This window comes from Electrona antarctica (genome assembly GCF_951216825.1).
Source record: "Electrona antarctica genome assembly, chromosome: 23".
NCBI classification, from domain to species: Eukaryota; Metazoa; Chordata; class Actinopteri; order Myctophiformes; family Myctophidae; genus Electrona; species Electrona antarctica.
The window spans coordinates 23,517,968-23,545,395 of NC_136804.1; the positions used below are offsets into that span (position 1 = coordinate 23,517,968).

At 42.5% G+C, this 27,428-nt stretch overlaps 2 protein-coding genes across 9 annotated transcripts; one reads left to right on the forward strand and one right to left on the reverse strand.

Moving 5' to 3' along the window:
- Positions 1–82: 82 nt before the first annotated feature.
- On the forward strand, positions 83–11,108 carry foxm1 (forkhead box M1). Its single transcript, XM_079493882.1, has 9 exons — positions 83–264; positions 1,471–1,964; positions 2,431–2,588; positions 3,579–3,767; positions 4,333–4,461; positions 6,379–6,432; positions 7,648–7,696; positions 8,142–8,311; positions 8,431–11,108. The coding sequence occupies exons 2-9, from the start codon at positions 1,493–1,495 to the stop codon at positions 9,703–9,705; spliced, it is 2,496 nt and encodes an 831-aa protein (XP_079350008.1). The 5' UTR covers positions 83–264; positions 1,471–1,492; the 3' UTR covers positions 9,706–11,108.
- Positions 11,103–26,157, reverse strand: LOC306916133 (cystine/glutamate transporter). Of its 8 annotated transcripts, none has more exons than XM_079493891.1 (14): positions 20,689–21,181; positions 18,443–18,691; positions 17,429–17,555; positions 16,097–16,212; positions 15,760–15,885; positions 15,123–15,222; positions 14,795–14,839; positions 14,553–14,676; positions 13,865–13,968; positions 13,475–13,571; positions 12,005–12,154; positions 11,700–11,877; positions 11,212–11,283; positions 11,103–11,167 (listed from the first exon to the last, which is right to left on the reverse strand). In XM_079493891.1, the coding sequence occupies exons 2-13, from the start codon at positions 18,672–18,674 to the stop codon at positions 11,219–11,221; spliced, it is 1,464 nt and encodes a 487-aa protein (XP_079350017.1). In that variant the 5' UTR covers positions 18,675–18,691; positions 20,689–21,181; the 3' UTR covers positions 11,103–11,167; positions 11,212–11,218. The 8 variants fall into 8 exon arrangements, with proteins under 8 accessions (XP_079350017.1, XP_079350015.1, XP_079350012.1 ...); XM_079493889.1 differs by adding an exon at positions 26,079–26,157 and having other exon boundaries at positions 11,143–11,283; positions 20,689–20,738; XM_079493886.1 differs by adding an exon at positions 22,678–22,754 and having other exon boundaries at positions 11,143–11,283; positions 20,689–20,738.
- Positions 26,158–27,428: the final 1,271 nt, after the last annotated feature.

The following is a 27,428-nucleotide window of genomic DNA, read 5'->3' on the forward strand; positions in this document are numbered from 1 at the left end:
CATTGGTTGAGATTTGTGTCACGTGGTCACGGTCTGGTCACGGTGACACCAGGCCCCACCCACAGCGCCAAAATTCAAAAACTTCTTTCGATTCTCAATCGAACGTCGAGTATTAGTAAACTAAGATTACAATAAAGTGCATATTATTTATCACATTAGCATGTCTCTCTCTACCGTACATTTATGATCGCATATAAAGGGCATGGAGCCGAGCGGAACTGCTTGAAAACATGGATTCAATTAATTTCATATGAATGAAGAAAGGTTTGTCTTTATTGTTTTGTTCTTTTAGCTTAGCTTAGCTTCTGCACAGTAAGAGCCATTGGTTAATAGCTACATGCTAGCTGCCGAGATAACCCTTTTCATATCACGGTCGGTCCATTATTTATTCGTCATTTGAGCTACGAGATTTTAGCCTCTCAGACTTTATTCATATTTTGTTGTCGTTGGATAACATTTTGTCCACAATTCCATGCTGTATTGATGTTGGTAACGTGGTACCATGATAGGAGAGATAATAACAGGCAAACGTTGATAACAATTATTCTTGTAAATTAAGTAATGCAGATGTTTAACAATCTATAAGGGTCCATTTGGTTACAAATTCTCCATCATTTAGCTGGGGACCACCTGGAACCCCCTCAAGGACCACTGGTGGTTCCCATACCACTGGTTGTGTGAACCACTGGGTTAGCTACATGCTATGTGGAATGTGAATCCAGGATCATGCTATGTGAATGTGAACAACATGTGTTCTCACCTCTAGAAGATATGATGTGTGTGTCTGTAGAAACGCCAACATGTTATCAAACTGCTTCAGGTGCATGATCCAGATCCAGATGGTCTGAGCCATAACGTAGATCAGCGAGTAAACATCTAAAACGGAAACTAAAGTGTAATAAGCTATAAGCGACCCCAATTCTGGGTGGGCTAACGTGGGAGCCAGGAACGGTGATGGGTGATCTGTATTATTAACGTTACATTCACATTTCTGTCTGTGTGTTTTAGCGTGCACGGTAAGTCAAAGCCATAGAGTCATAATATATTGGTCAAAGCTAGTATAACACGGTCTTATATTACTAGACAACATTACACAATATTGTGTAATGTTTTTTTTGTTAATTCATTCGTCCAAACACGTCAGTTTAATCATTCAACTTTTAACATTAAACTTTAATGTTAATTGCATGTAATAACAACTGCCAATTTCCCTGTAACTGTAAACGGTCGTTTTCAACTAGTGGTCCTTGAGGGGATTCCAGGTCGTCCCCATCTAATTCGACCTTTATAGATCTTTAATAGAGAATGTAGAATAATGTAGTTTTCGGTCTGAGAGGCAAAACTCATGAAATGTTGGTCCACCCATGGCTCAAATGCTGAATAAGTAATGGACCTTGATATGAAAAAGATTGAAAACCACCACTGTTTTTAAGCAATCAATACAGTAATTTGTGTTATTTTGTGTTGCAGATAACTAGTGATCACAACACAAATGGCCAGTTTCTGTGATCTGAGCAGAATGAGACGGAGTCCAAGGAGGCCCCTGATCCTTAAAAGGAGGAAACTGCCTTTCCAGCAGCCAGTAGCTTCTTCTTCACACGGCAATGAAGCTGATGGACCACCAACACACCAGGAGCCTCGCAGCCATTTCATCCCGGATGGCATCAGCATCACGGATCACCCCACCATGCCCAATGTACAAGTGGTCGTCATCCCTCAAACGGCAGACCTGCAGAGCGTCATCAGGGCCCTCAATGCCAGGGGAAAAGAATGTGGCCCACGTGGACCAAATAAATTCATCCTATTGAGTGGCAGTGGTACTGGTCTGGGAAATGACATTTGCCAGCAGAGCATTAAAGAAGAAGACTTGGATGATAAACCTGTTGTGGGCCGCCAGACAGTAAAAACGGAACCTATGGACAGTCCACCGGATAATATTGAACCTCTCAGTAGAAGAAAATCGTGTATGTAAATATTATTTTTTACAAATTCTATTATAGTAACTTTTTTTTTGTTGAAACAACACCAGAGGTGTAATTTCAGAAAGAAATGGAAGGTGGCAAAAAATAAGTTACTACAAGCTCTCAACGCGTCGCTTGGCGATGTGTTGAGAGCTTGTAGATCCGCTATTTGTTTGGGGGCGAAAAGAGAAAATGTTCGCAATGTTCCAAAACTAGGCCACGTTGAAAGTGGTTAATAAATTAATGTTTGCATACATTGAAATGCTTCTCTAAAACAATCATCGATTGCGATGATTATGAAATGAAAATAATAAGACTGCTAAAACAATTCAGAGTTGGGCACAATATGCATAAAATAACTGAATTTAAGGTTAATTCTGAACACTATAAGGGGGTGGCAGTTGCCATCCCCTGGTGCCCCAAATGACGCACCTGAATAACACCCTTTATTCTACTTCTCTCTTTCTAGTGAATAAAGAGCTTGATTGCAGACCTCTGGATGACAGCCTTACCAACATACATTGGCTGGGTGGGACGGCGAACACGGACAGTCATGGTTCTGATTCTGAACTCGCTGACGAGAAAGCCAACAAGGAGAGCCACAATCCCTGCCCACAGACATCCAAGGTCAGCGATTTCTATTAGTCACTTCCCTCAGCATCCCAGCATCTCTCCAAAACACACGTTTATCCAGCTTGGCTCAGTAGAATAGCACCCTTGTGGGATTTACAGCTCTTTAGATTAGAAGTGACATAGTTGCCACAAAGTTAAACCTGGTAATGGGTATTTATTTTTAGATGGCTATTTAAGATGGATAGAAAAAAATACTCTGGATGCTGCTTTTGGTGCGTCATCCAAAATATTCTGAATGATGTAATGATTTTGAGATTGTCTACAAATGACTCCCATAACTTCTTCTCTTACCAGCATTTTGGCATCAAAGTGATGGAACATAAATGCAAAATGTATCTGTGACTGTATGCCGTATCGTATTGAAATGGCAAGATCAGTGAGATGGAGATTTATGACTAGCATTACCTGACCCGATACCTGAGGAACTGACTAAGGAAAGACCAGGAAACAATGATGCATAGTAGTCACACACAACACGACAGTACTTTGAGTACTGTAATGCATCACATTCTGTACAAAATGCGCTGTACATTTTGGTGTATGTTTGTGTTCCACCAAAACTCCATACTAGTACACTAACACTACATGTACACTACATAGTAGTGTCATTCTCCAAATCATGTACTTAAGAGACATTCATGTACCGTACATCCACTTTAATAACCGGGTGCAAGAAAAACAAAAAAAACAGCATAAAGAAAACGATCAATTCCGTACACTGCTATTTGCAAAATAAATATTGATAAATATTCCGAGACTCAGACATGATCGAAACATGAATTTTCAATAAAGAGTTGTAAAGAGTGAATGGCAGTGTGCCCACTTTATTTTCGTCATGCTCATTCATTGTCCAAATACTTCACTGCATTCTAGTGCCCTAGAGCCACACAGATCATTGATGTGTTTGTGACTGTGTGTGCATTTTTTACGAGTTTGCATTCACTCTTGTGCATTCCTTTCATTTCGTTTTTCTTTCACATGCAGAGTACACAGGATGCAGATCCCCCGGTCCTAAGAAACTTTGAGTCGGAGAGGCCACCGTACTCCTTCATGACCATGATCCAGTTTGCCATCAACAGCAGGGCAGACAGGAGAATGACACTGAAAGAGATCTACGGCTGGGTCGAGGAACGCTTCCCGTACTTCCGAGATGTAGCCAAGCCTGGCTGGAAGGTAGTTAACAGTGTTGATTTTGACACTACATTTTGATGTAGTTTTAGTCATATTTTAGTTGACTAAATAATACCATACGATTTTAGTCCGGCCTTGATGGTGTCGCAATGGCAGATTGTACACTTGGTTGCATGCTGAAAATAGCTTATCTACAAGCTCACAAGCTTGTACCTCTAGGTCTGCTCTGCTATTCAGAACGTAACACTCGAGCGCAACCAAACATAAAATTGCTTACTTTTAGTGCTACTGGATCTCTTCCCCACTAAGTCAACATTTTAGTCTAGTTTTTAATTTTTATTTGTTGACAAGATTGTCAATATATTTAGTCTAAGTTTTAGTCACCATAGCTTAGTTTTTATTTAGTTTTTGTCAGTGAAAAAAGGTAGTCCACGAACATTTTTCGTCACAGTTTTAGAACACCGGTAGTTAATTTCTGGGAAAGAATCAGTTTATAATCAACACCATATCTCTTCATTGGACCTGTCTTCAACCACAGCAGAATTGGAAGGAAAAAAAAGTTGTAGTTGTCTCATTAGCAATTTCCTTGTTTCTTTCATTGTGACAGAATTCGGTCCGCCACAACCTCTCTCTACATGACATGTTCATTCGTGACACATCATCAGATGGCAAGATATCCTACTGGCAAATCCGTCCTGAAGCCAACCGATGTCTTACCCTGGACCAGGTATACCAGGTAGGCACAAACAGAGAAGTTATTTTATTTTATCCCCTGTAGATGTGACAGCATTACTCAGGGTTCCCATGGTCATGTTATTCCTGAGAAAAATAAAGAAAATCTATTTCTGGATAAGGTTTGGAATTCATCAAAGGTCCTGGAAAATGTATTTGGATATGCATTGTTTTTGGCTATTGATTTAATAAAAAAACATTTTCCAAAACATGTATAAAACTAGAAAAAGTGCCCTTCCGGGCACAGGTCTCCACCAGGAGGATAGGAGTGTGTGTGATGTTTGGCAAAATGTTTAGGAGATTTTTTTTTTCCTTCATTTTGTTGAGGAAATGCAGAGCCAGATCACTCATAGCATCTCTGAGGATAGAATTCTGGATGAGCAGGACATGTGCAGCATTTTGTACAAAACGGGCCACTCCTGAAAACTTTGGAAGGCAATCTTAGCCAATCAGTGTACAATCTGAGAAATCCAACAGACTCGTCTTGATCACATGACTACAGAGATCATGTGTACCGATTTGAGGCATTTTGTTCCAAAAATGTGTTTTGCAAAAATCAACCTGTTGGTGGCGCTATAACAGGCCAATGTGAAAAGGGTGGGATATATTCCTCAGCCTAGTAAGAAAATGTGTGAAAGATTTCACGTAAATTGCATGCTGCGTTCATGATTTGAGGCTATTGTTCAAAACGGGGCAATCTTGCAAACTGTGAAAGCCAATTATAGGCAATTAGGATGGAATATGAAATATCAGACAGATCCGACTTGAGCACATGACCATAGAGATACTGTGTAACGATTTGTGAGATTTTTGGACAGAATCTGGAGGAGTAATATCAAAAAATGTGTTTTACAAAAGTCGGCCTCCTGGTGGCGCTATAAAAGGCAGATGCGGAAAAGGCAGGTAAAAGGTTTGTCCTTGGCCTCTAGGGAGTGTGCATGCAACGTTTCACACAGATCGGTGTAGTTTTAGGTAGAAAATGTGAAAAGCTGCCTCATGGTGGCGCTATAACAGGCCGTTCTGGAAAATGTGGGGCAGAGGTTCATCGTTGGCATCCAGGGAGTGTGTGTGCAAAGTTTGGCATCGACCGGGTTAACGGTGCCGGAGATTAGCTGTTCACAGACGGACGGAAGGACGGAAGGACGGAAGGACGGACGGACACACACACGGACGGAGTGCAAAACATACTCTCTCCCCATGCCTTCGGCCTGGTGGAGACAATTATACGAAATATGTAGCATAAGAAGTCATTTTTTGCAGAACGGGCTGCGTGATTCCAACCTAATGTGTACTGTGACAAAAATAACAGATCTACAAGCTCACAACATGTGTAATCCTATGGCCTATGATAGAAGGTGTAGCATATCATTTGGCACAACATTCAGAATGGAATTATAGCATTCTATGCTTTATTGTTGCTACACTGCCTGTTTTATAGGAGTAAGAGACTCATTATTGCACTGAATGATTGTTACAGTATATGGGCCTGTAAATTGGGTTAGATATTCTGGACAGGTTTTGGAAATTCATTGGAACCCTGATTACTGAATTCAGCACATATCACCACATTCTGACAAATGAACATACTCCCGTTTTGTCGGCCTTATTGTTACACCATTTGGTAACCATTTTGAGATCAAGACTGATAGACACAGGAGACGTTTTCTTTAGCCACGTTTTCACTACAGTGCCAGATTGTTTTCTTGCAAAAATAATTAGCATAACTGGAATGGCAATAGGAGAGACAGTTTTCACATGCCCCTCCTTGGCAGCAAAAGTTCTCTGTATTGCCTGATAAGCCACCTTTTTCATTTGTTTTTTTTCTAACGGTATTAGTACTTTATACTCTAGTCTAGCGAGAGGTGAGTGTAAGCATGCAAGATTTCTTGACAATTATTTTCTTCCCTCATGTCCCTCGCAGCCGGGCTGTGACCCAACTTCAGTTGCAGTGCCATTGCTGTTATTCGCCAATCAAGTAAGAATTTTATGCTTCATTTTCTTCCAGACTTCTTATCTATCTGTAGGGAAGAAAGAAAAAAAAGCAGAACAAGCACACCAGAAGACTCCTCCTTTATACAGCATTATAGGGACAGGTGAAGCGTGTTGAAGGCTTGCATCACAGTATAGAGGCCATATTCTTGTCGTTGTAGCTAGGCCGGGCTGTCATGATCAGTGGTGTCATGCTCGTAAAACGCAGTACCACACCGTGGTACCAGTAATTTTGACGTGCACGCGCAGGGACAGTACAGAACGGTGCACGTGTGTGCACGCTAGAACGCGTCCCCTTAGATTCAAGAGAAGACGCACCTAACCAACCTCGCGTCACCAGACTTTCCAAGACGTACCAAGTATCCAGTGGTCTAGGTTTACTGGCCCCCCTGTAATTTCACACCGTGTCTGTCAAGTACTGTGCCGAAATCAAATGGATACTACTTTGCATAACAACAGCTTTAACTGTATATACCTGAGCGCACGTAGCCTATACGCCGTATAGGCTACGTAAGTGTAAGTGTGCATGCTTGCTTACCGTATAGTATACGCCTATACGGTAAGCAAGCATGCACACTTACAGCAGTAGGCTATGGCTCCAGTAGGCTACTGCTGCTGTGTGGTGTTCTAATCTACACACAAGAAGAATGCCTCCTCTTCCATCAAAGAACAGATTAATTCGTCCAAAGCAAACTTTTTAGTTTCGCTAGTGTGCAGTAAAGATGTTTGTCTGACTATTTTAAGTCTACTTTTGTGTTTGTGTGTAACACTCTCAAATTGTAGTTAACCATTAATTAATTGTAATATCAATAATTTATTTAATTGTGTTTTTGGCATTGAGCACTGGAACATACAGGCTTTGTAAACAAAAAATGGACAGGTCAGATTTGACAAATAATATATCATAGCATATACAAATAAGTTACTGAAAAGACCAGTACCAATTACCCAAATAAATAATGTACTAAAATTGGCCATATTTAATCGTAATCCATAATTTCTCATTTAAAAAGAAAATGTGTGGATCTACAAGCTCATGAGACACATTGTGATGATGTGTTAACATTATCTTTTCACCAGAATAATCCTTGCAGACGAATGGAAACGATTTTGATGATTAAATAGTTGAGATTATCGCAAGTAATTATTGTGACAGGTCTATTCTGCCTATTGAAAAATATTTTTTAATACTTGTTCACAGCATCAGAAAAGAATGGATTCTGAAGCAAAGAAAGCAGCAAGTGGCTGTGGTGAGTTGATCTTCATTCACTAACTAACATGTAGCAGTCACTGGGAGAGGTATAGTGTAAGTAGCGGCATGTTGCAGAGTTTTCCTAGAACAGAAAATCTCAGCGGATGCACTCCATCACCTTAATTTATGAGGACCTCAGAAAAGTGGTCATCTCCACCCAATGCTCGGCATTTGCCAATCTGGCGTCAATTTGACCTCGGTATAGCCAACCTCTCGTCAAGTCTCAGATGTGTACGCAAATGTTTGCGTCAACATTGTTGTTGTTGTTGGGTTTGGGTATTTTACCACAATGATTTGCACATTATGTGGATTTTGTCCTCTGCATTTACCATTTGCTTATCTATTAGGAGCTGCGTGGACTTGCATTGCTGTATTGTATGGTCTGAGATTCTGACAGGCATCTAACTTAAATATGTAACCATTGTTTTCTTTCTTATGTTCAGAGCGTAAGATGAAGCCTCTTCTCCCTCGTACCGAGTCTTACCTGGTCCCTATCCAGCTACCGGTCACCTCATCTGTGTACGTGCCTTCCTCTTCCTCTTCTTCCTCACTTCATCTGCAGCAGAATCCCAACACGCCGAGAGGAGGCAAGAGAGTGCGCATAGCTCCTAAGGTAAAGAGACCCTCGCACCCATTACATTTTGATTGCAGAGTAAAAAAAGAAAAAAAAACACAGACGGTGCAGGAATTCAATTGTAACTAACGGGGAGTGCTTTTTGTTTTTCTAAATAGGTGACACACAGCGATGGCACCACTGTGATGCACCCACACCGCGATGCCACCATGGTGATGCACCCACAGGGCGATGCCACCACCGCCATGCACCCACACAGCGACGCCACCCGCGTCATGCACACACACAACGATGCCACCACCGCCATGCACACACACAGCGACGCCACCACTGTGATGCAGCACCCACACAGTGATGCCACCCCCGTCATGCTGCACGCACCTATCAAAGAGGAGCCAATATCTGTGCCTCCGAGTCTGATTCAAGAAGTGTCTGTGCCTGTGATTAAAGTGGAGCCGGTGTCGGAGTGGCTGAGCGCCGACACTCGTCAAGCGCGTCCGCAGAGAGAAGCCAGCAGGTCGCGGCGGAAACAGCATCTGGTTCTTCCCTCGCACGAGGAGCCCGTCCTCCTCTTCCCCGACAGCACGTTCTTTGACTCGGGCATGGTCTCGGACACCTCCGCCCTGCCGGACGCGCGGGATTCCGAGTTGGAGCAGCGATCGGCGATCTCTACGGTGGACGACAGCCCCTGCAGAGCCGAGTACTCCTTCAAGACGCCCATCAAAAGCGGCTGCCACCTGGCCTCCTCTACCCCGAGCAAGCCCGTCGCCAGCGTGTTACCAGAGTCGTGGAGGATGACCCCCGTGGGCAAGGAGAACCGGAGCCTGCCGGACGCGCGGGATTCCGAGTTGGAGCAGCGATCAGCGATCTCTACGGTGGACGACAGTCCCTGCAGAGCCGAGTACTCCTTCAAGACGCCCATCAAAAGCGGCTGCCACCTGGCCTCCTCTACCCCGAGCAAGCCCGTCGCCAGCGTGTTACCAGAGTCATGGAGGATGACCACCCCCGTGGGCAAGGAGAACCGGAGCCTGCCGGACTTGAGCCCCATCCGCACCCCCAGCTGCCCGGCGCTCACCCCGCAGCACCACGACTACAGCAGCCTCAGCTTCAGCCTCAGCAGCCTCACTCCCTGCAAGGAGCTGCCTCTCTTCAGCTCCCCCAGAGAGCTGCTCACCTCCTCCAGCAACTCCAGGGCTGAGCCGACTAACGTGCCACCGGCAGCACCGCGCCTAGTGCCAGGCTGCTCCAGGGAACTGCTTCAGGCCGGAGGCGGCGGCGTGCTGAACAACCACTCACTGGCCGAGGGCCTGGTCCTGGACACCATGAACGACAGCCTCAGTAAGATCCTGGTGGACATCAGCTTCACCGGCCTGGAGGTGGACGATGACCTGAGCATGGCCAACATCAGCTGGTCAGAGTTCTGGGCATCTTAAATAGCCTGGAGTGGAAGTCTCCCTTCCTTAACGTTTCGTCTGAAGTGGACCTGCCATCGCAATATTTCCAAGCTGCTCAGTTCTCATCAAGTCTTCTTTACTACTTGTGGGATTTTCCTGCTTTTGTTTTCATCTTAAAAATTATCTTTCTTTACACTAGCTAGCTACTCTGCTTTCTATGTATAGAGCAGCTAGCTTTCTTTCCCACGATCCTTTGCATCCCTCTGTATTCAGAACATGTGTATCTGTCTGTTTGATTTGCACTTTTGTAATGTATAGAAACCCTTTCAAATTTTTAAATGTAAAAAAATATTTAATCTACTCTTCCAGAGAGAAACTACAATGGTAGAGGTACAATGGTAGTGACTTTGTAGTTTATTATAGAACTGTCAGCAATAAATACCGGTAATGGTAAAGTAATAAAAACAAGAATAGTACTACTAACAGCAATACAATCCATATCATAATGTTATCACTGGTATTAGTTCATAGAAAGGTTATTGTCACTAGCAACCTTTGTGCTAGTGACAATTTTTACATATGGTGAAATGTGTTTACGTCAATACCTGACTTCTGTAGATGTTGGCAACGTAAAGCCAAGGAATATTTATAGGATTATGTAGTACACAGGTTGTAGACCTACAGTAGGTGTGATATGGTGTTTGTCATTGACGTGTCCTTTTTAACTTTGTAGACAGCTTTGGAGTTTGAATACCAGAATAAAGCTTGTGTGCTAAATCCAAGCAGAAGCATTCCAGTCCCTAATCCAGTCTCAAGACAATGACACAGGATCAGAGACTTCACCAAAGCCACAAAATGATATAAAGCATAGTATGGCTTTAAATCATTCCACCAGGATTTTTTTGTTTATACTGTACAGTGTAGAGTTGACCAAATGTACTTTTTTTAGGGTAAATACTAAATATTCAATATCGTTCAGCCTTAATCCAGTTCTACAGTTGGCTCTGAATATTCATGCAATGTTTGTTTCCTGTCTTGTAGGAGATTGCAGTGTTGCATGTGAAAATATGTTTGGCTTTGTTTTTGGCAAAGAACTCTTTAAAAGTGCCTTTATTTAACATTGACATGCTTTTTTTGGTACTGTATGTTTTGCTACTCTCGATGCCAATAAACTTCTTCTAGTCAAACTTCTTACTACAACCATGCAAGGAGGTATTCCAACGAACGGTAACATGCTAAATACAGCAAATTGCCAACTACACTGTCTTCCATCACATGGACTTCACAGCAGGACTCTTCTCTCAAAGTATTTTGTATTTAGGGACACCAATTCAACAAGCTATATTCAATGTAAAGGGTTGATACATGTTTTTATTTGATTAAAACCGTTACATCCACTGTATTCCACACAAGTTATTTGCAATAATAAATGGCTGATGGGCTTCAACTCCTTTCCTTGTCTGTGGTGAAAAGTTATGATCCTATTCCAGTTAATGATGAGCAGGAGCTGTCCATGCGTTATCCATCCAGTGAGCGGGATGCCCTCATGTCTTCAGTATGTCTGGACTTCCTGTTGAGCCACTTCTAATAGGATCTGAAGTTGTCTACTGCAATAATCTGGTATGGGGACATAGAGGAGGGTCAAATTCTACTTTAAAGTACCAAAGTGTGCAGAATGTCACATTTCAAATGTATACAAATCCTTTGAAAATAGATTACAGGCACAGGGCTGAAGTGATGTTTTGTAGTAATACGATGAAGTGTTTAAACTTTAAACTGTTCCTCAATGCTGTGGACCCCTGGAACAACCTCTAGATGGTCCCTAGACCATCTGACTTACAAGTTTATTTCAGATGAATACTGAGATTTGTGTGTCTTTCTGTGTTGATATGCGCCTCATCCAATTACCACCCCATCTTGTTTGTGTCCAAAAATGATATAGCATCTTGGAAATTGGCTCTAATTATGTATTGACACGTCATGTTGCCACTTGAGCGGCTCAAGTCGAGTCAGTCTGTAATTTCACGACTCACTGAAGACGCGTCTCAGTCTGGGAGGCAGGCGGTCTCGGTGGATGGTCAGGTAGTAGACTGGGACCCCCGAAAGCGTGAGCACGCAGCTGCCTCCCGTATTCCAGGGGTCCGAGTACAGAGACAGCCCCACGATGAAGAAGCATACGACTGTGAAGATGATCGCTATGGGTAGAGGCACCTGTGGGTGAGACAATAACACCATAGCTTGATATTCCCGATGAGATGGAATGGATTGGTGGAAAATGCTTGTAACTTATAATAATATATATATAATATATTCATATATCATCTGTAGCCATAGTAACCTTAAAAGGCCTGGGGAGGTGAGGGAAGCGATAGCGATGGATGAGCATCCCCAATGTGGCCAGGGCAATGAAGAACCACCGAGAGAAGGAGGCAAAGTTGATCAGCCGGAAGATCTCTCCGGTGGCTATCATTACCACCACCAGAGGGTACTGTGGACACATAGTCAACATGGTGGCTATCATTACCACCACCAGAGGGTACTGTGGACACATAATAGTCAACATGGCAGTCCTGACAAACCATCACTCTGTCCAGTAACACTTGGCATTTCTGACAATGACATCTTGGTCATTTTTATTTACTTTAATGGGTCTTGGCCATGGTGGAAAGTAACTGAATACATTTACTCAAGTACAATCTTGAGGTAGGCCTACTTTATGTGAGTCTGAGACAGTATTTCCACTTTTCAGTAGTCTACTTCATCCACTACATAGAGGTAAATATTGTACTTTTTACTCCACTACAATTATTTGACAACTTTAGTTTTTTTCAACCAAGGTTCATGTTTTAGGATGTTATTAGAGAAACTAAAAGATGAGTGTTATTTTTTTTTCATTTGCTGCTTTCTTTCGTTTTAGGGATTTTAGCTGTTTTTGACAGGGGGCGGGGGCATTCGAGCATGGGGCTAAATATGTATTTTTTTACAACATTTTATAGCGATTTATTTTTTAATTATTTACTATAGTCCTAATAAACCCCAGGAAATTACATCTGGCCACAAAATATCACGGGATCTACTGAATGTGTCAAACTGACATATTGAGCCTATGACACACAGTGTGGCTTCCCCCCAGTAGGCTACCTTCACATTCAGTACATCCTGTGATTTTTTTGTGGCCAGATGTAATTTCCTGGGGTTTATTAGGACTATAGTAAATAATAAAAAAAGAAATCGCCATAATATTTTGTAAAAAAATACATATTTAGCCCCATGCTCGAATGCCCCCACCCCCCTGTCAAAAGTAGCTAAAACCCCTAAAACGAAAGAAAGCAGCAAATGAAAAAAAATAACACTCATCTTTTACTTTCTCTAATAACATCCTAAAACATGAACCTTGGTTGAAAAAAACTAAAGTTGTCCTTTAACTGATCCATTATAGTTTATTAAAGGTAAAGTTACCCTGTAACCCATCAGCACTTAACATTTCGCTTCGATACCGATATGGCATTTTTATGGCCAATTTCAATATGATTCAGATTATAGGCTATTGTGCATCTATACATTTTAGGCTACTTTAACAGCATATTTCTACATTGTGTTATTGCTACTTTTACTCAGTTCTTCCACCACTGGTCAAGGCTCACACCACACAACAGGTCAAATGCAATCAGTTTGAATTTTGCCTCCCTATTCCAGAACATTTACAGACAATAGCAGATCTATAAACTCACAACGGGTTAAGAAAAGGGAAAAAGAGCAGACCAAGTATACATAGTAGTAGAGGGTTTAAGTGGTTAAAGTATATCACCAATAACAGCACAGCAGGCAGAGGTGTGTGTCTACGGATGTGGATCATGGAGAACAGTGATGGCCAGTGGCCCTCCCTGGCCCCCACAAACAGCATCCTGCAATGTGGAGAGTAGACACAAAAGTCAGTTGCACTCCGGTGTCACAGACACAAAAAACAGCCAATTTCTACAAGCTCATATTGTAGCGTGAGCTGTAGATCGGCTATTCTTGCTGCACGACATCAGATCACGAAATCAGATTTGCCTGCAGTCTGGACAAAGCCTATTATCAAAGCAGTGGTGGAAAAAGTTCTCAATTGTTTTTCTTAAGTAAAAGTACCAATACACTGGGTCACTTCCATGTGTAGTTACTTTCCACCACTGTAAAAAGTACCGCTTAACAAGTTTACCTGGGTGCTGAGAAGAAGCCGCCATTCAGTGCCCCTAGGCAGGACATGGCCACTAGGACAGGGATTACCAATGCAAACCCCTGGAGTGCACGATTGGCAAAGGTCTGCACAGACAAGAGATATATCTCTGTGACAGACATTCTAACTACTGGTAATTTCATTTAAGAGTTAATTAAACTCTGAGAGTTTATATATATCAGCATGTGGAGAAATAAGTACTTGTGTAAAACATGATTATTGTTACACATAGGCTTAAACACATGGGTCAGTGAAACAGAAAGCTAAAAAAGAACAGACTGTGGCTGTGAATGTTTATCCCTTCACTGCCCAGGAATGTGGGGCAGAGTGGAAGGTCTCATAAAGATCATAAGGTTATGCCTAATGTCAACATTGCTTGCACTGCTTGCATCTCACACTTGGGAGGAAGGACAATTTCAGACAGGCCAGGACACAACACAACACTGTGAGAATGACATTGGCATTTGCTGAATGTGGGGAAAAGGGGTTTGCAATCCCAAATTTATTATCACATTATTGCACTTACAAGTTGCATCGCTTGATCACATAGTACGATTTGTGTTCTGTGTTATATATGTCACAAACACCAGTGTGTATAAGGACCTTAAAACACGTTTTATTTTACTATACACTATTTGACAACCATAACTAGTTTTTGTATAGTACTGACCATAGCCACAGCGTCAGACGCGAGCAGCTCACCGGGCGTCATCACAGTGTAGTAGGCCACGTTGACCAGAACATAGAGCACGGTTACTGTCACCATGGACGAGGTGATGGCCAGAGGGATGTTTCTGACAGGCCAGGACACAACACAACACACGCAGTGATGAGCTGTAATATCTGTATGAGAGACAGACAGTTGAGCAAGACCTTGCCAGAAATTGAAATGTCAAAATATGAATACTCTACCTATTTGGGTTAATGACTTCTTCTGTGACATAATTCAGATAGAACCTACGAAATGGCAGAAATAAAACCACATTTAGCTTTTAGTTTTTTCTGAGTATACTGTTAATTGTCAGTGTTATGGAAATTCATTAGTAGGCCTACAATTTAACCTCATCTGGCTGAATTATACTTTTTTACGGTATATTGTACACCGTCAAACCCAAGAATACTACTTGTGTGTACAGAGATTGAAAAAAGTGTTATGTCTCTCATATATCTTAATCAGTTCATAATATTATGTATCTGTATGTTGTGTAGTTTTGCTTCAATCTACCCTCTCTATGCTTACCATCCACCATAAGCGTATAAACCATTATAGAAGGCCAGCGGCAACTTATCCAGTTTTATCGCATCAACCTCAAAACCATTCTGGAAATTCTCTGTCTTTCCTGAGCAAGAGAAGAAAATATGCAATTGAACATTACACTCCGAAACATGGCAATTAACTGAATGGACTTCAACTAGCATACAAAACTATGCATTTAGTAATTAGCTATGCACACATTTTCCTACTTTTGGGCCACTTCCCACCTTTCTTCACATGTGTTACCGATGATACTAATTAAGGCTCAGTTCCATTCTGGTCAAACAGAGTCAGGGTGCTGCTGCTATTTGTGCATGTTGGCTCACTGGAAACACTGCTACACCAGTGGGTCTCAAAGTGTCCTTGGGTGGGTTCCAAATGGCCTTGTACCATACGGGTGTGTAACCGAGAGTGTACCAGTTATGGGGGTCCTTGAAATTAAATAGTTTGAGAACCACTGTACACTAAATGGAACAGATCCCTAATTAGTATCATCTGTAACACCTCTGAAGGAAGATGGGAAGGAGCTCGGAAGTAAAGAAGAGCTAGCTATTCTGTGTGCATAGAGCCTATTGAATTAATTCACATTCTTTCTCTTTTTAGGTGAAGTTCTTTTCCTCACCGTTGGCCAGTGCAATGAAGCCAGGTATGATGATGAGTACAAGGGCAAACATCTTGATGAAGGTCAGACTGACCTGAGTTCGGCTGGCCAAGGTCACACTCCAACAGTTGATTGCCACCACAAACGCTAATGGAACAAAACAAACAACCAATCAAAGAGAATATATACTCAGGGGTTATGAATAGTGCCTGATTAACCCACATCCCTGTGACCGTATGTACTATGTACAAGTACATACATGCATGTATTATGTATTTGCAATTGATGTATGTATGATTTCTCTATATGTATTGTACTTGACATCATGAGGGGAAATAGGTACAATACAACTACTCACTCACTCCAAGGATGCTGACCACTTTGACCAGCACAGTGGGTGCAGCACAGGGAGCAAAGAATGGTTCCACCACATAGCGACCAAAAGCCAGGGACACATAGGATGCCACTGATGGTCTGTAGAATAAATAGAATCAAATAAAATATGTTTGGTACACTGTTTTTATAAGTGATTATGTGTTAATCACTTATACGTAGTAGTCATATGACAAACAGCAAAGTAGCCCTTCTACAAGCTCAACATATCATGTTAGGTCTGTTATTTATTTATTTATTTTAAGCTCAAAATCTGGATCCCAGGTTTATTAAGGATCACCATTCACCATTAGTATACACACCATAGTGGAGACTATTCTTCCTTGGGTCCAGGCAAAAAGGCAATCACAATACAAATGTTAATGAATAAAACACAAGTATGAAATTTGCCTGGTCTGCCTGAAAAGAACACTAATATATTTTTTTTAAATCCAATTTATTTTCTGATTATTGCTTCCCTAAGTTTCTTTTTAAACCAAATGCATACTTTCCAGTCAGAGCCCCCATGTGTGGGGAGTATATTCCAATATGCACATTACAGTTTTCTTAAGTGTGTTTTTGCTGGGCAGAGGTAAGGTCTAGTATAGTCTCGTAGTATAACCGTGTGTGTATCATTTATTAGTATAGTTGTGAAAACAAAGGGAAGGGCTTCCGAGGAATTGATGTTCTTTAAAAACAGAATAAGGGCCGATTCATACTCCTATTTTACCGCTGTTTCGGCGCTGTAGTGCCGAAATGATTTCGGCTCGTCAGAAATGTTCAGTAGCACCGAAGAGCCGACCCCCCCCCCCCCCCCCGAATCTCAAATGACGTCAAATTGTAGGCTCTACAGAGCCGAACCGACTTTTATTCGGCTCTAAAATAGGAGTATGAATCGCGCCTAAGCCTGCATGCCAGTCTCTCCTCCACCCTCGTCCATGACAGAGTGACATGCACACTACTCTCGTAGTCTACTCTAGACAGAACACCGGCTTGCTTTGATGCACCAGATCAGATAGTAGGACAGTCAAGATTTCACAGAACTAGACATTGTATGACTAGTTTAATTGTTGTGTTAGGTAGAGGATGAGCGCTTTGGCTAATGGTAGAGAGGTGCCATTACTCATTCTCACCACTGTATTATTAACATGAGTGGACCATGACAATGTTTCATCATTATAGTGACACCCAACGATTTGACTTGTTTATCCTGCAACGGGTGGTATACTTTCTGATCTGTCCTTTAGAGCCTGTTACCATGCATTTTGTTTTTAAGATTCCACTTAAACTCATACCTTTTAGAAAGTAGTCAACTGACCTGATAAACAAGAATTCAGCCCAGAGGCGCAGGAAGGCAGGCATTGGGCCCAAGGTCTCCAGCAGATAGGTGTAGTGGCCCCCTGACTTTTTAAACGTGGTGCCCAGTTCAGCATAGCACAGGGCCCCTGACAGAATGACAAACAGTTCAGTATAGCACATTGGCCCCTGACAGAATGACAAACGGTTCAGCATAGCACATTGGCCCCTGACAGAATGACAAACAGTTCAGCATAGCACATTGGCCCCTGACAGAATGACAAACAGTTCAGCATAGTACATGGCCCCTGACAGAATGACAAACAGTTCAGCATAGCACATTGGCCCCTGACAGAATGACACACAGTTCAGCATAGCACAGGGCCCCTGACAGAATGACAAACAGTTCAGCATAGCACATTGGCCCCTGACAGAATGACAAACAGTTCAGCATAGCACACTGGCCCCTGACAGAATGACAAACAGTTCAGCATAGCACACTGGCCCCTGACAGAATGACAAACAGTTCAGCATAGCACAGGGCCCCTGACAGAATGACAAACAGTTCAGCATAGCACATTGGCCCCTGACAGAATGACAAACAGTTCAGCATAGCACATTGGCCCCTGACAGAATGACAAACAGTTCAGCATAGCACATTGGCCCCTAACAGAATGAGCGACGAACTGTATACAAGTAACAGTATAATCAGTATCCATGATGGCAGAGAAAGGTTGTTGCTCTCTGGCAGAAACCTTGTATCTCCATATTCCACCATTTTACGTTTTTCTTTTTTTTGTTAAGTTAATGCCCTATTTTTACTTACTTACAAGGTTACAATGTTACAAGGTTTGTAACATTGTAAAACCTTGTAAAACCTTGTATGTCCTAAAAAACGTTACTTTTCAGGTGAGATCAGGTTGCATAAAGAGAAGTGGTCATGGGTAGGTTTGAATTAGATGATACGATTAGGAAACTGAGAGCTTACAGCCTCATAAACTATATAAACTATAGCAAGCAACAGCAGCCTCCTCACCGAATATGGACAGGACCCCGCAGAGTGCCCACACCACCAGAGAGAGGCCGACACTTCCGCTGTTCATCAGGACACCCTTGGGTGCGATGAAGATGCCACTGCCCACCACCGTGCCGATGATGAAGCACACAGCCGTCAGCGGGCCTATCGTTCTCCGCAGGTGCACCGCGTCCACCTCGCTCTTGCCCTTCACCTCATCACCGTCCGTTCCTTTCACCGTGGCTCCGTTCATGATCTGTTAACGCCTGTCTTTGACAGGGAGCATTCAATAGAGTACTGTAGTAGTTCTAGCGAGACTGCTTGAAGCTGAAATCCATGACTTTCAGGTTCTAGTACCGTACCGGGATTCAAACCCCAGGCCCCTGCATGCTCTCCGAGTGCCACGATTATAATGGAGAAAGCCAATTTGGGCCAGAGAATAAATTGGGCTGAAAATCTGCTTCAGGCCTTCAGCCTTCATATCAGGCAAAACCACTCATAGGTGGCATCACCAAGTAGAATTGCCAAACCTTTTTTTGCCAACTAAACCACAATACTGTGTGTGCATGCCATAATGCATGATAAGATGAAGGACTCACTCGATATTTTTTTACTGTGGTGTTCTAATGTGTATTTGCACGTAAAACATTGGAGCTCTCAAGCTTTTTTGTGTCTATCCTTTTATATGTAGTCATATGGACTTTAATGCTATATTAAAGCAGAGCTTTTTAATTAATTAAATGTAATTGTGTTCAATCTGCATGGTAGAGTATGTTAATACAATATAAATGATACAATTGGGGTGGGTGTAGTTTGTCTTTCTGCGCTTCTGTTGAGACATGTAGATCATGTCAAAGGTCATGTCCAGTGGCGTATCCAGGAATTACGTTTTGGGCAGGCAAGATATGTGTTAATTGTCGTCTCCCCGCGCACAATCGTAGCACTAAAGGTTTTCAAAGAGATATACCTGCCAGACGAGTAGGATACAAAGGCTGAAAGGCATGCATTTACATTCCAATGGGTGATTGAGGGTCGCTCTCTACCGCAACGGCCAATCAGCTGTCCATTAATAGTTCTCAGATCTTGTTTTTGTCCTCTTTTTTTCTCATTGTATGGAGTTTGGCCAGGCCAGAAATGGATTTGGACAGGCGGACGCCTGCCCTCGCCTTATTGTAGATACGCCTCTGGTCATGTCTCACATAGACACAGGGTCTGATGCAATTTCTTACCTGATGGTCAAATGGTAACTATAAATGAGGGAAGCACCGCCCACGCAAGTTGCAGCTGTTTAAAAACAAGGAAGTGACTTCTGCTCTAAGCTTCGTGATGTAACTGTCTGGATGCAGCCTGGTATTGGTGGCTATAGTCTGGGGTGTTGCTACTTAAAACACATTGTGTGCCCTTGTATTCTTTCAAAATAGCGACGTGGAGTGCCCACCGATTTAGCAAAAAAAATATATATATAAAAGAGAAAAAAAATGTTTTGCAATAAAAACAATATATATAGGTTATTTGTTTTTCCTAAGACGTGTACAGATGTCTTGGGCACACCATGGGATAATTCTAAGGACGTCTGGAGACGTGTGTTTGTCCTATATGCCTCATTCTGAAGAAGACTGTCCAAACGTTAATCTATAATAACGCCTTGACTGGAAGCTTTTGCAAAATTACACTGTGCAGACTTCTATATTGGTCCTGCACGCTGCACCTGCCGTCCAGCGGATGTGCCAATTTAAACATTTCTCAAGATTAAATTGATCCCCTGCGCAAGCAGTGCTGGTAAAAAAAGATCACACCCGTGTGAAGTGAGGGGCGCTAATATCATCATACATCACATTCCGGCCAATCACAATTGTCGCCCTCACTTTTTATCCTCAATACGTACATTGCTCAGCCAATCAAATCATCACTATGGGGTGCTCAGCCAATATATAGTAATGAGTCAATATATAGTAATGAGATGAGAGCAGTTTTCAACAGATGTTACTCAGGTGATAAATTAAATACAAACGCCATATGGTCTGTATTGCCATGTAATAATTATTTATTGTAGTGTTTCCATAGCAATATACTGGCAATACTCAACCAGTAGCAACCACAGACATTTCTCAACAGAAGAGGTAGAGTACTGTACACCAACTACAAGAACAACCACTTACTCTGCCTTATAGCGATTGGTCAAAATTAGGTTTTATGAACTTTTATAAAATGGATTGCAGCTTTAGAAATAAAGAGTTGCACAGCATTATAATATACTTTCTACTTACTGAGATCCCTTCTGGAGTTAGATTGATAGCAGTTATCGTAAAAGCCCTTGCTGAGGATAGAAAAGGACAAGGATGAAGGAAAGCTGCAACGTCTCTGGTCTCTGTAACCCTTGCACACATGGTTGTCTCTCCCCTAAAGTAACCCTAGCATGTTTTTCCATTCCTCATTGGCTCGTGTCAATCGTTGCAGTAACCACGGTTACGCACCCAATGCCACCCATCCTGCCTGAAGTGGGGAACAAAGCAAGCAGTCTTCCAGGCTTCCAAGCAATTAAGGCTGTTTAGAGGCTCAAAGCAGCATGCTTTTAGTTTGAGCTGACTGTTCTGTGTATGTGTGTGTGTGTGTGTGCTGTACATTAAGCTACACGTGAATGACAATTTCTGCATGTACGTGTAAGTATGACTACTAATATACTATGTGTGTCAGTGTGCACAATAACGTATACATTATTGGAGTATACATTATGTTTGATTGAATATAGGCTGTGTGTGTGTGTCTGTGTCTGTGTGTGTGTGTGTGCGTGCGTGCGTGTCTTGGGGGCCAACAGCTGCACAAACTGCAGAAGAGCAGAGCTGGTCACTCTCACACATATTTCAGAAACATGTCTGTGCAGGAGCAAACATGATCAGCAACATGAGTTGCTGGCAAAGTGTGCACTCCATGGTCTCTATTGTTCTTGTATGGCCAGCTTGTCTGTTTCAGTTCATTAGTGATATCGTTGCTTGTTAACATTCCTTCACTGGACATGTTCTGTATTTGCATGTAGCTATTTGTATGAACTGACTGTAGCCTTTATCTGTGCCATAGGTCTGTGCTCATTGCAGACCCTGAAGAAAAAGAAAACCTCTGTGCATGTTTTCAAGACCAAAGGTAGACAGGAAACGAAGCAAGACAGGACAGTTGGGATGTGATGTCGATGAACTCATGAGGAGGATGTTAGGATACAGGGATGACTGAACCCAATATGCAGAGCCACAACAGGAAGGTTCAAAATCAAAAGGTTTATTTAAATCCAAGTCAGAAACGGGTAACAAACAAAACGTAGCTGTAAGCTCAGGATACTCGGGAGACAATTCCAAACATTTCAAAAGTACAAAAATAAACTAGGAAGTCCAAAAAGAGTACAAGGCAGTAAATCATAGTCCAAAATTCAAACCTGAAGAGCACAGAAACAAGGAACCAGGAACATCAAGGGAGCTCAGGGAAAAATGACAAATGTTCTGACAGTGAGTGTTTCTTCTTCTTCGTGGGGTTTTATGGCGGTTGGCATCCAAATAGTTGCATTACCGCCCCGAACAGTGAGTGTTTGTAAGGAGTCCAGTTATATAGGGAGCAGGTAAATGGGCAAAGTGTTCACAGGTGGGCTGACGAGGGAGTTGGAGACAGGTGAGAGAATGGGACTGGAGAGTGGAAGGGAAAGTGGGAGTGGCCAGGGCTGACATGGTCTGTGGAGAGACAGACCATGACAGAGGATCCACCACCAATGGTAAATGGTGCATTTAGATAGCGCTTTTATTCAGATTCACCCATTCACCACACAATGTGTATAAATCTCTGTGCTCGATGTTTAAACTTCAGAAGAATATATCTGGGACCTATAGCTCTACGCATTCTCGAGTAGAGATCTCTACTCAAAGTTTCCTATATTGATTGAATTCATTTACATCTGATAGATCGATATGATCTGATTTTACTAAAGAAAAAGAAAGCCATCAATGTAGATAAGAGTAAGAGGTTTGTGGCTAACAGCAACGATAAACAACCCAAGCTACGAAGGTTGCAGCCTTTTTTTCCCTTTTCCCTCCTGTATTTATGCAGCTGTAAGATGGGGAAACTGTCATGTTTGTGGAGAATCCCTACCGTTAAAAACAATAAACATTTGATTAAATGCAGAGTTTCTCCGTTTGCTTTGTTTATTTTGTCTGTATTGTAAAGCCTCATTGAAAGGCGCTGTATAAATTCAAGTTATTATTAAATGGTGCATTTACCTGTATGTAGCACCTTTAATCCAAGACGCTTTACATAGAGTGTGAGACACACACACACACACACACACACACACACACACACACACACACACACACACACACACACACACACACACACACACACACAGAGCAAGGCACCAACCTGCACATCGGGAGCAATTAAGGGTTCAGTGTCTTGCTCAAGGACACTTTGACACTAACTCTGGGGGAGCCTGGATTCGAACTGGGAACCTTGCGGTTGCCATCCAGCCACTCTACCCCTGAGCCACCATCACTCTACCCCTGATCCAGACAAAGATCCGAACAACCTGGAGGAAGCCATGCAGATGTTCCAAAAAGTGAATAGGGCTTACATGAACTCATGGACTACTTTAAGCTTCAAAAAGACATGGACCAAACAGAGTATGGGAGGGGGTCAAAGGTCAGGACTCCCTCTTTCCCTGCAGGTGTTTCGCTTTGATTGCGTCTAAACCAGTGGTTTTCAACCAGTGGTCCGGGCAGGGACCACCATGTGGTCCTTGAGGAGGTTCCAGGTGGTCCCGAGCTAAATGTTGCAGAGTTGGTAACCAAATGGACCCTTAGATATTTAACTCTTAGCGTAAAATGATTCATTTTGCACTCTCACGAGTTATTATTATTGTTAAACATCTGCATTACTTAATTTACAAGAATTCGACACAATTAGAGAATGTAGAAGAATTGTTATTTTGATCAACGTTTGCCTGTTATCTCTCCTATGGTACCAACATCAATACGGAACTGTGGACAAAATCCAACGATAACAAAATATATTCTTTAAATTTGGGTCAGAGTTGCTAAATCTCATCAAATGGTGTTCCGTGCCTCAAATGCAGAATAAATAATGGGCCTTGATTATATGCAAAAGTTTGAATACCACTGGTCTTCTAAACCCTAACATTTAACTTCACTAAAGCTATGCCTAATCCTATACCTCACAAATACTATCCCAAACCCTAACCTTAACCCTAACCTCACAGAAATTATGCCTAAACTTTAACCTCAAATACTGTCCACCTGGCACCTGGCGAAACACATGGAAAAGACTCTCCTGTCCACTGAATTGACTAATGCTAAGACTGTGAACCTTTTGCTGCCCTCTAGTGTTATATCAATGTGATTATGAGTTGGGTATCTGATACTGGTGCTAAAACAGTAGGCCTACCTTTATTTAAAAAGGCACAAACGAGGGACACTATATATCATTCTCATAGTTCTTATATGAGTAGCAAAAATAACTGATCTACACGGTCACAATGCATCCCATCACAACATGCTGTGAGCTTTTAGATCTGCTATTTTTGATATTTTTTAAAATGTTAAATATATATTTGTATATTTTGACAATATAATTACATGCCCATAGGAATGACAGATGAAAAGCTATTGGAAAAGTTACATGGGATTTCAGTTTCTACTCTAAATTGGTTCAAGGGCAATGCAGTTCAAGGCAGTATTTGTCCATGGAACATATTGAGCATTGCAGCGTAAAAGATCCCTCAGTAGTTCCAAATTTAGCCCAAATTTAGCCCCTCTCCATGCGTATACTGCCCAATACAGTATACAGTCCAATAGCTCACAACCCACCTCAGGAGATGTGAGACGAGCCTCCTGCTGTTTTCCACTTGCCCAAGTTTAAAAAATATAAAAATCATGAAAAACAACATAGCCTATACTATAGTAGGCCTATGTCATTTTTAATGGTTTTCGACGACATACTGTAGTATGTTTTTTTTCATGGTTTTCAACAATAAAGAAATTATGAAAATCATGAAAAACTTTCATGGAAATTATGAAAATCATGAAAAGTGACATTAGTATACAACACATTGTGGACTTGTACATTTGCTATTTATTATACATTTGAAAACTTGAAATGGGACATTCCAGTACTTCAAGTTCCAGTACATTTTGAATCCAATACTATAGAGTAGTATAGAGTATTTCTATTTTGCAGTATTTACCTAAGTAAAACATTTGAGTACTTTTTCCACCACTGGCTAATATGTGCTGCTGTGCATTTAACATATCCTATGCTTGAAACTTGTAGTATACACAATACTCTGAATGGAGATTCAGAGAAGTTCTTCAGTAATATGGCAAATTCTGGGCACTTCTTTTCAGCTATTCCGGGTCATGTTCACCTGAAAATGTACTTAATCTAGTTAATAAATGGGTTGCTGTTGGAAGCAATACTAAAGTGGTTACCAAAGATAATAGGACTCAAGTGGTTTGTTTATATGAATAATGAACACAGTTTAATACCTTTCACTTTCATTACAAATTGGCTGGCTTCGACTGTGATCATTTGTTGTGAATGCACTTTGCTGTCATGGATGGCATAATGAATGATGTATGTAATTGTCTATTGTCTCTGTGTTTGTACTAGTTTCAATCACACAGTCTGCCTTTATTGGCCCAATCAGTCATTGTCCATGAGCGAGTCTTTAATGCTTACACCATGTTTCTTATTAAGAATTAAAATGATATGACTCTTGTGGTGGTGCCGTGGTCAGGTGGCATTCTTGTTATTTTTGACCAGTAAGAATGGACACACACACACACACACACACACACACACACACACACACACACACACACACACACACACTTTTGATTGATTGAAATATTTATTAACAGTTTGCAGAATTACAGTACATTTCAAGCACAAACTCAATACAAAGACTGTTAATTAACTGTGAGTGGACGATCCAATTAAGCATTACACTTGTTTACAAGAGGGTCCACCATGTTCAATTCATCAAAACATTTAGAGACGTACAAATAGACACTTCTATATAGTCAAAGAACAGAACACACACACACACACACACACACACACACACACACACACACACACACACACACACACACACACACACACACACACACACACACACACACACACACACACACACACACACACACACACACACACACACACACACACACACAATGATGACGTTGGTCCGAATAGAATTGGTGGGTGATCATTGGGTTCACAGGGTGTATTTTGCCTGTGCATGGCCATATGGGTATACAGGCCCATCCGTGATCCGGGATCACGCCCAATCACTTTGGGATCCCCAAACCTGCTGATACTGATGCTGTACTCTGCTTTATAGTGGCCTGCTCCTAAAGGTGATTCCCTGGTGACAGTTAGAACTCCCGGTGTGGCGATCAGCAGCCAGGGACTCTGGTACAGTACAGTGGTACTGGTGGTTTGACGTTGATGCACTTCTTCAGGAGGATGTTTAAGTGGTCATTTAAGCAGATCTAAGACTTAGACCATTATAGGTCATAATGGTGGGCAAGCATGTGGAACACATGCCCGAACAAACCATCATCACAGATGTATTTGCACACACTGGTGGTCTGTTTACCTGGCTGTGTGAGTGATGCATGGTCCTGTGCTGCTGTGGAGAGGGGCAAGGGAAGGTGCCAGCCAGGATAACAGCTGCATGGTCCTGTGCTGCTGTGGAGAGGGGCAAGGGAAGGTGCCAGCCAGGATAACAGCTGCATGGTCCTGTGCTGCTGTGGAGAGGGGCAAGGGAAGGTGCCAGCCAGGATAACAGCTGCATGGTCCTGTGCTGCTGTGGAGAGGGGCAAGGGAAGGTGCCAGCCAGGATAACAGCTGCATGGTCCTGTGCTGCTGTGGAGAGGGGCAAGGGAAGGTGCCAGCCAGGATAACAGCTGCATGGTCCTGTGCTGCTGTGGAGAGGGGCAAGGGGAGGTGCCAGCCAGGATAACAGCTGCATGGTCCTGTGCTGCTGTGGAGAGGGGCAAGGGAAGGTGCCAGCCAGGATAACAGCTGCATGGTCCTGTGCTGCTGTGGAGAGGGGCAAGGGAAGGTGCCAGCCAGGATAACAGCTGCATGGTCCTGTGCTGCTGTGGAGAGGGGCAAGGGAAGGTGCCAGCCAGGATAACAGCTGCATGGTCCTGTGCTGCTGTGGAGAGGGGCAAGGGAAGGTGCCAGCCAGGATAACAGCTGCATGGTCCTGTGCTGCTGTGGAGAGGGGCAAGGGAAGGTGCCAGCCAGGATAACAGCTGCTCAGAGGTACAGTAGTAGCATTACAGTGCAAGAGGCAGAAGGGAAGCTTTTTGGTGTCCATTGTTGGAAAAGGCTGGGGCAACGAACAGCCAACGCTTCCCACCACTCTGCACGCCTGGAAAGAAAATCCTAATGTAAGAGGGTAGGTTTGCCAGATCGAATTCATCTTACAATAACTGCACCGATATGCATGTGTACGTACATGTGTGTACATCTGTAATCAACAAAACTCGAGAACCGTTCGCCCCAATGACTTCAAATTCGACACACGTGTTCCACACCAGCCCCGGGAGTGCAGTACTGTACACCGTTGTCCAGAAGCGCCAGCAAAGGCTCTGGTCAGGCTCTGCCAGTGGACATAATGAGCCTAAGTCCCCACACCTGATCCGGTGATTATTACAAATTACCTGGGGTCCTGGGGTAATACTACTAATACTAATAATACTAAGTCCCCACCACAATTTTCAATTGCAATTTCCAGCCAATTCACTGCCATGGCAACCCCAGCCTTATTTCCCACACCTGCCATTTGATTAGTTAGTCAGTCCACTTTTAGCAGTCAGTTTAATTGCACTCTGACATTCTCCACACATTCTCCACATATGTTTACCACTGCACAGGGACTTTTACACAGAGAGAGAGAGAGAGAGAGAGAGAGAGGGGGGGGGGGGGGGGGGGGGGA